This window comes from Culex quinquefasciatus, chromosome 1, assembly GCF_015732765.1.
Source record: "Culex quinquefasciatus strain JHB chromosome 1, VPISU_Cqui_1.0_pri_paternal, whole genome shotgun sequence".
Taxonomy (NCBI): Eukaryota; Metazoa; Arthropoda; class Insecta; order Diptera; family Culicidae; genus Culex; species Culex quinquefasciatus.
Genome location: NC_051861.1, coordinates 114,886,792 through 114,896,406, shown reverse-complemented (window position 1 = coordinate 114,896,406; position 9,615 = coordinate 114,886,792). Strand labels below are relative to the sequence as shown.

Genomic DNA, 9,615 nt, shown 5'->3' with positions numbered 1-9,615 from the left:
CAAGTGGCGAGCCTGTGCTGAAAGGAACTCGCGAAAGAGAGGAGCGAAAAGAGAGAGAGAGTGAGTGGTGAGATGAAAATGACAAAAGAGAGGAACGGTTGGTGTCTTGGATGAGTAGGGAGTGTCGAGTTGAGAGAGGGTTTGAGGTAAAGATGAGATTGAAGTGACATCTAGGAGGGGACTCTCGAAAAAATGAATTCTAGCTTTTGTTGACTTCTATTACGGACGTCATTTAATAAGTCAGCTTTCTCTGTGACACTGATGGTCCAAGTCCAAGATTCATACTAGAAATATTGCTGTTTCTAAAATCTCGATCTTCCAGGCTTGGATGACAGAAGTCCATCTGTTTCCTCCTTATGCTACCATGCTGGCTATCCACGACGTTACTGTATCCAGATTCCGCCATTAAAGCAATCTGTACACAGCCCTAATGATCTCTCCCCATTCTCCGGATATCTTTTCCTAGACATTTTGTAAAACTTGTTTCCGTCAGTTGAAAAAGCGCTTCTGAAGTGATTTTTTCATTCCTCCATAGAAGCACCCAACAGTCTTTAAATGAGAGTTGGAAATGGTCGAAGAGCTTTTGAGAAACCACTGTTCGTTCAAGATGTACTTTTCTATATTAGTTGGTTTTTCATCTTATCGAATGTTTGTTTAGTAGGTGTCTTCTTGTGTTTGCTTTTTTTCAAAATAGTTTTCAAAAAAATGCATCAACATTATCTGAAATTTCCATTTTGTCATTGGAGATGTTATGTTATGTACATAAAAGCATTCGCATTGCGTCCGGAAGTTCCGGTTTCTTTCGATTTACTCATGGTTTATGGGAAGACAGAGACCGAGCTTACTTTTACAACCTTGAAACTTCTTGTAGGCAGCGTCATACAGCGTCTCCGATTTATACGGAATGTCCTTAGGACAGTCAGAATCTGTTTCGGACCCACTCATCCTTCTTCAAATCTGGGAAAAAAACAACTTGACTTGACGGTGGTTGGAAAACAAATGACAGAACATTTTTTTTAGATTTCAAAGCCTACTGCGTCGGGAAACAAATAGTAAGATGTCCGCTTCATCGATTTCTTTCAGAATTGTAAAAAAATTGTAAAAAATTATCTGTTTTATCTTAATTATCTGTTATCTTTCAAGCTTGACGGGTCATATATGACCCAAAAATCAAAATTTTCAAAAGTAGACTATATAGCAATTCTCTACGAAATCGGTCTTTTTTTCTTAATTTTAATTATTTTATTTTTTAATCCGGCTGAAACTTTTGGGTGCCTTAGGCATGCCCAAAGAAGCCATTTTGCATCACTGTTTGTCAAAAATGATAAATTAAAATTAAAAAATCTGTATCTTTTGAAGGAACTTTTGGATCGATTTGGTGTCTTCGGCAAAGTTGTAGGTGTGGATAAGGACTACACTGAAAAAAAATTATGCATGGTAAAAAAAATGGGGATTTTTAATTTCACTTATTGTCACTAAAAACTAGAAAAAAACACATTTTTTTATTTTCTAATATGTTTTTGGGGACATTTAATGCCAACTTTTCAGAAAATTCCAGATCGAGCAAAAAAAAACTTTGGTCGAAAGATTGGCTGATTAGATTAGATTAGATTAGATCAAATTAGAACGGGTAAAAAAATCTTAGTCCGAGTTATGAATTTAGAATCAATACCGATTTAAAAAAACGAAATATTGGTTGCAAAATATTTTTTTCGATGTAAAATCGAAATTGCCATCAAAAAGGGAGCGTTCTTTTATTACGTAACGCAGTTGGGGAAGGGGGGGTCGGAGGTCGTGTTACGCTCCATACAAAAATTTTAAAATTTCTATGGAAATTTTGTTATGAGGGTTGGAGTGGGGATCCGAAAATCCATTTTTTGCGTTACGTAAAAAAATAACGCTCCCTAAGTCTCACTCAAACAACCCACCATTTTCTTACGTCGATATCTCAGCAACTAATGGTCCGATTTACAATGTTAAAATACGAAACCTCCGTGAAATTTTCCGATCTTTCTGGAAACGATATTTTATTTTTTTTTAAATCAAGCCCAACATTTCAAAGGGGCGTAATATCAAATGGTGAAATGAGAGAAAATAATAATTTTAAATTCCTAACATTCTGAAACTTCAACAAATCTAAAATTTCAAATATTTAAAAATTTCGATATTGAAGTTGTAAAAAGATTAAAATAATAAGATATTGAAAATAAATAAAAATTTAAAATATTAAGAAAATTAAGGATAAAAATAATAAAATAATTAAAAATAAAAAAATATTAGGATATTGAAATATTAAAATATTAAAATATCACAATATTTAAAAAAAACCATGAACAATTCAATTATTGAAAAAAAACTGAAATATAAAAACATAAAATATAAGAAAAAATATAAATTCAAAGTATTTAAACATTAAAATATTATATAACATTATAATATTAATATATTCAAATCATAAAATATGTATTTTTAGGTAAGAACATTTTAGAAATAGTTCTGTTTTATGTGAATAAAACTATAATGTCTTTTAAACCATTGTTTTCTTCTGCCTGCATATCTATTGAATAATACCTAATTTGATGTTGATTATTCCTAAATTTTCCTTAATATATCCTCTATTATTTTGGATCCCTCACATTTCTAGAAAAAAAAAATCAAATTTAGGTATTTATGCCTAAAAATGAGGAATAGTCGTGGTCCGCCGTCTTTTAATATTTCTAAATATAAGTAATTGTTGATCTCTCACTTTCTAGCAAATAACTCAAACTTTGGTATTTATGCCCAGAAATTGGGAATAATTGTGGTCCACCATCTTGGGTTATACCTGAATATTAGTAGTGTTGGGTCCCTCACTTTTTCAGAAAATACCTCAATTTTAGTTTTTTATGTCTTGAATTTAGTTATAATCATGGTCCGCCATCTTGGATTTTACCTGATTATCAGTAATTTTGGATTCCTCAATTTTCCAGAAAACATTAAATTTTTTGTTTTAACATTTTTTTTTGACTTAACATTTTTCTAAGTAGTGCATTGTTTACAAGTTTTTAGGTTAAATTTGTCAAAAAAAATATTGGTTTTGTGCATTTTGAAAAGTTCGAAAGAATTTATTTTTATGGTTGAAAGTTAAATTTCAATATCAGAATTAAAAATTTACAAAAAATCATCATAAAAAAACAAATAAAATAATTTTGACAGGAAAAGCAAAACAATTTCCACAGATTTATAAAAAGATGACTTCAACACACCCCTGCAGATCATAACATGAGTGCCGAGAAAAATTTTGATTCTGTCATAAAATTCCAAAAGAGCTTACTTGGTGCATCATAAATTCGTTTCCCTTGCATAAAAATAGCCTTAAGTTGTCTTATATATACATCAGTTGCATTTTTTAAAAGACTGCGATTTTGGTAAACCATTCTGTCAAGTTTGTACTCATGCAAACCTAAAAAAAAAATTTAACAAGCCTTTTCCAAACACCACTCCACAAAACATTTCCTGCTTTGCTCCCTTCCCACAGCATTCTGTTTACAAATAGTGCGAGCCCCGCTCACAAACACCACCAAATCATTTCCAAGAAACAAGAAAAACGCACGCAAAACGTCACACCAACTGACAGCTCGGCCGCTGCGCACTGTCACCAGTGTCAAACGCCAGCAAAGGGGCGTATTTAGTGTGTGGACGACGACGACCACGAGAAAAAAAGAAGGTGCAAGTGCAAACAACACCATTTTTTGGCAAGACTCGCTCGCACACACAATATTGTAGCTTATTTTTGGCCTAAACCCCGCTCCGATGGTGCATAATTGATGGCCGCCGAAGGCTACGCCATCGATCGCAGCTGGAAGTGACTGAAACGAGAAAAAAAAGTCTTGGAGATGCATTTGCAGATGTTGCAAAACGGCCTTGAGTTTTTGTAGGGGCTTCAGAGAGTGTCGTCACAACAACAATATGAGAGTCATTTACTGGGCCGGCATCGTCGGAACCGTCATCGTGGCCATTTCGCTGTACTGGCCGCTGTTCTTCTACATCTGTCTGTTTCTGCTGTACTCGCTGATTCTGATTGCGCTGGGTAAGTTACGGGGAGATAAGAATCTGTGAGTGGGTGTTTTTCAAACGGGAATCGATAATAATGGCATCCTTTGTCTGCCTTGAATCGCCTAGTAGTAATGCCGACTCTGAGTGATGAGTAATCGTGTCCCCCCGGAAAATGGGGACTTTTCCCTAATGGAGTATCACTACTGACCCTGGTTCCTCTTGCAGCCATCTTCGGTACGATCTACGTCCACTACAAGCTTACGAACAAAGAGAGCACTCACAATGCGAAAGATCTCCCAAATAACGTGCTGTACAACGCTACCAAGTCGCAACTCTTTGACCAACCTTCCCCGCCGAAGAACGCCTCCAGCTTGCCGATCATTTTTGGGCGCACCGTGGACAGCTTGCTCCAGCAAATCATCGGAAACGCCATGCGTGACGTAGTGAGTCCCGCGCTGGAGGAGATCATCGCAAATCCACGACGAATTGCCGACCTGCTCAAAGAGGACCTCTGGCTGGGCATCGAGAAGCTGCACGAACGTGCCTCTCGAATCGACGCGCCCAAGATGATCGCGTGCGATTTCGTGGTCAAGACTACGATACACCTGGAGAAGATCAGAATCGCGCAAGCACGAGCAGTGGAACTTGGCACGGATCCGGTGTTTGGAACGTCCTCGTATCTCGCGACCACCGAGAAGGAGCTCGAGTTCCTGAAGAAGATCTGCGAGATCCTGATCATATTCCTGCTCCCACGTGGGTACTCACTGTCCCCGATCAAGGACCTCCTGAGCGAGGTGATCTCCTACAAGGTGCTCTTCCCGGCGATCAAATACCTAACGTCCCCCGACTTTATCAACCAGCAGATCGTGGAGTGCATCGAGACGAAGCTGGTCGCGGTAGCGATCCACAAGCGCAGCTACGAGTACGCCGCCAACTTTGAGGACTTTCTCAAGCTCATCAACGGGAGTCAGACGACGGAGGAGCTGCAGTCGATCCGGGGCAGCATCGTCAGCGACATCATGCAGGCTACGACGATGCAGAACCTGCAGCGAACGCGTGGCTTCGACAGTGACTTCTTCATCGGGAAGGGCAGCGGAACGGGTGCTTCAGGAGATTCGAGTGACGGACCGAGCCGGGCGGACATAACGGCGGCGATCAAGCTGAAGAAGTACATTCAGCAGTTGTCGTTCGCGAAGGGACAGTGCGAAAAGTGTCTGTCCAAGTTCGGGTGGGACGGGAACGTGAGCAACGATGTGGATCTTTCGATCTTGGACATTCTCTCGACGGTGGCGGGGCGGAGGCACTTTACGATCTTCCTGGAGCCGTTGAAGGCGGCGTCGCTGGTTGGGTTCTACACCACGGTTGAGGAGCTGAAGCACGCACAGAAGGCTTCCTGGCATCAGCTTGGGGCGGAAATTTTCTACACGTACATCCGGTGTCCGAACTCGGAGGTTCCCGTGGACAAGGCGTCACGCAAGAAGATGGAGTCTTTTCTGGTGGGGGATGGCGGGACTGAGGTGTTCTTCGACGTGCAGCGAGAGTGCTTGGTGACGATGGAGGAGAAGTACTACCAGCCGTTCTTGCTGAGCGAAGAGTACGCCAAGCTGAAGAGTTCGCTAACGCAGGAGGACTTTAAAGAGATCACGCTGAACACGTACCTCTCGTCAAGTACCGAGAGTCAAGACGAAACCGCTTCGAACGCATCGTCCGCGAGTGGGGACGTCGATCCGGTGATCATGGATTTGAGCAACCACTCGACATACGCGAGGAACAAGCTGGAACAGCTGGACGAGAAGTTGGCGAACAAGAACCAAGCGCTGGATGCGTTGAAGCAGTCGCTGAAGCCGGACTCGAAGCTGCTGGGGATTCTGGAGAAGGAGATCGACTGGTTGAAGGGTGAGAAGCGACAGCTGGAGTCGCACCTGCTGCGGACGGAGGTTTGGGGCGATTATCTGGGCAAGTGGCGAGCGATCGTGGAGAGTGTAGACTTCTCCGACGACAAGGAACCTCAACCGCAGTTCATGATCGTGGTTCAGGTGGACGAGGTGAACGACTGCGGCAAAGAGGACGTAAGCACTGCGATGGACGCCGCCGATAGCATCTCCACCGGGTGGGTCGTGGTACGATCGCTGGCACAGTTCCACGATCTTCACCGCAAGTTACGGCCGGTCTGCGCCGAACTGAAAGCGCTCGATCTCCCCTCGAACAACGCATTCAAGCTGTTCCTCCTGAAGAACGACAAATCATTGCTGGAGAAGGCCAAGCAGCAGATCCAAAAGTACTTGAACTTCATCCTGGAGGACGATCACCTCAACCAGAGCGAAGCACTGTACGAATTTCTCAGCCCCAGTTCGGATCGACTCAAGCAGAGCACAAATCCGTCACCTTCCAAAAAGGACAAGTCCAAGTTTTCGCTGGCAACCCTGTTCAAGGCCAACAGCGAAAAGCTCGATCAATTCTGGGGACCGCACTTCCGGTTGCACAGCGCCGACTTTGCCGACGACGATCAGGTGTCGATGTATCTGGAAGGTTCCAGCGCGGAGAACGGCTCTTCCAAAGCCGCGACCGACGCCGACGCTAAAGATTCAATCGCCGAACCCCTGTACGCCCTGCTCGGCGAGATCTTCGACATGGGTGGCGTTTTCAAGTGGCTTCGCCGCAGCCTAATCTCGTTCGTCCAGATCACGTACGGCCAAACGATCAACCGGCAGATCCGCGAGTCGATCAACTACCTGTTCGAGGAGCCGATGCTGCACACGTACGCCTCCACCGTGCTCAAAGCCCTCTGGCCCGGCGGCGTCCTCACCGTCAAGTCCGTCGACCGCTCCGAAGACCAGCAAGAGATGACCATGAACGCGGCCAAGTCCCTCCTCCTGGACAACATCCCGGACCTGCTCGGAAACCTGATCGGCGCCCAGAATGCCCGCGCCGGCATCATGAAGCTCTTCGACAACGTCCAGAACCCGGTCTACAACAAGCAGCTGTTCTACGACCTGCTCGAAATCCTCATGCTCGAACTGTTCCCGGAGATCCGCCAACTCAAGGTGCCACCGAGCGTCGCTGCGGTCGCCGTGGTAGGCGGCTCCTCCGCCTCCACCCCGACCCACGGCCGCTCCGGAACCGGTGCTAGCGACTTTGGGCTCGCGTCATCATCGCACGTAACTCCCACCAGAATCATATCAAGAAACTGAATGACAATGAAACGCAACGCAACGTATGGACGAACCACCGAGAAAAACGGAATCAAGCGAATGGAACTAATCAACTTGAGGGCGTTACTTTGATGTGTTTGACAGCTGCTTACCTTGCATCTACCACAAAAGAGAGGTGAGCAACTGTCAAACGGTAATGTCAAAAGGCGCTCACTAGCTAGTGTGTAACGTAATGGTTGAAGTTACTTTCTCTAAGTTAGGCAGGCTTATTTTATACAAACACACATTCCCTACATTTAAGTATTTAAGAGAGAGTGGAAAAAGGGTTACATTCCACGTCACCACCACCTACCAGTCTAGTCCCCCACCACCACCAACACCCACACGGCAGTAACTGTTTATGTGAAAATAATTGAAATTAACAGAAGAAAACATAAGAAACAAGTAATCATGTGTTGGTACTTAATTGTGACTGTTCTAACCTTTAAGTGATGTAGACGAGCTAAATTGATGATCTCATAATTGGTACACATATAAATTGGTATTGATAATAAAGCAAATTTGACAATTGAGGTGATTGTGTTTGATTTATTCGAAAGAACTGCTCCGAAATTCTACAAAGTAAAAAAAAACAATAACAAATAAACAAATTTATAAATTAACAAATTAACAAATTAACAAATTAACAAATTAACAAATTAACAAATTAACAAATTAACAAATTAACAAATTAACAAATTAACAAATTAACAAATTAACAAATTAACAAATTAACAAATTAACAAATTAACAAATTAACAAATTAACAAATTAACAAATTAACAAATTAACAAATTAACAAATTAACAAATTAACAAATTAACAAATTAACAAATTAACAAATTAACAAATTAACAAATTAACAAATTAACAAATTAACAAATTAACAAATTAACAAATTAACAAATTAACAAATTAACAAATTAACAAATTAACAAATTAACAAATTAACAAATTAACAAATTAACAAATTAACAAATTAACAAATTAACAAATTAACAAATTAACAAATTAACAAATTAACAAATTAACAAATTAACAAATTAACTAGTTAACAAATTAACAAATTAACAAATTAACAAATTAACAAATTAACAAATTAACAAATTAACAAATTAACAAATTAACAAATTAACAAATTAACAAATTAACAAATTAACAAATTAACAAATTAACAAATTAACAAATTAACAAATTAACAAATTAACAAATTAACAAATTAACAAATTAACAAATTAACAAATTAACAAATTAACAAATTAACAAATTAACAAATTAACAAATTAACAAATTAACAAATTAACAAATTAACAAATTAACAAATTAACAAATTAACAAATTAACAAATTAACAAATTAACAAATTAACAAATTAACAAATTAACAAATTAACAAATTAACAAATTAACAAATTAACAAATTAACAAATTAACAAATTAACAAATTAACAAATTAACAAATTAACAAATTAACAAATTAACAAATTAAAAAATAAGCAAATTAACAAATTAACAAATTAACAAATTAACAAATTAACAAATTAACAAATTAACAAATTAACAAATTAACAAATTAACAAATTAACAAATTAACAAATTAACAAATTAACAAATTAACAAATTAACAAATTAACAAATTAACAAATTAACAAATTAACAAATTAACAAATTAACAAATTAACAAATTAACAAATTAACAAATTAACAAATTAACAAATTAACAAATTAACAAATTAACAAATTAACAAATTAACAAATTAACAAATTAACAAATTAACAAATTAACAAATTAACAAATTAACAAATTAACAAATTAACAAATTAACAAATTAACAAATTAACAAATTAACAAATTAACAAATTAACAAGTTAACAAATTAACTAGTTAACAAATTAACAAATTAACAAATTAACAAATTAACAAATTAACAAATTAACAAATTAACAAATTAACAAATTAACAAATTAACAAATATAACAAATTAACAAATTAACAAATTAACAAATTAACAAATTAACAAATTAACAAATTAACAAACTAACAAACTAACAAGTTAACAAATTAACAAATTAACAAATAAACAAATTAACAAATTAACAAATTAACAAATTAACAAATTAACAAATTAACAAATTAACAAATTAACAAATTAACAAATTAACAAATTAACAAATTAACAAATTAACAAATTAACAAATTAACAAATTAACAAATTAACAAATTAACAAATTAACAAATTAACAAATTAACAAATTAACAAATTAACAAATTAACAAATTAACAAATTAACAAATTAACAAATTAACAAATTAACAAATTAACAAATTAACAAATTAACAAATTAACAAATTAACAAATTAACAAATTAACAAATTAACAAATTAACAAAT

At 37.5% G+C, this 9,615-nt stretch overlaps 1 protein-coding gene across 2 annotated transcripts; it reads left to right on the top strand.

Moving 5' to 3' along the window:
• The first annotated feature begins 3,637 nt into the window (after positions 1–3,637).
• On the top strand, positions 3,638–7,759 carry LOC6045255 (sorting nexin-25). Of its 2 annotated transcripts, XM_038266830.1 has the most exons (3): positions 3,638–4,069; positions 4,261–4,829; positions 4,899–7,759. In XM_038266830.1, the coding sequence occupies exons 1-3, from the start codon at positions 3,949–3,951 to the stop codon at positions 7,224–7,226; spliced, it is 3,018 nt and encodes a 1,005-aa protein (XP_038122758.1). In that variant the 5' UTR covers positions 3,638–3,948; the 3' UTR covers positions 7,227–7,759. The 2 variants fall into 2 exon arrangements, with proteins under 2 accessions (XP_038122758.1, XP_001862644.2); XM_001862609.2 differs by having other exon boundaries at positions 4,261–7,759.
• Positions 7,760–9,615: the final 1,856 nt, after the last annotated feature.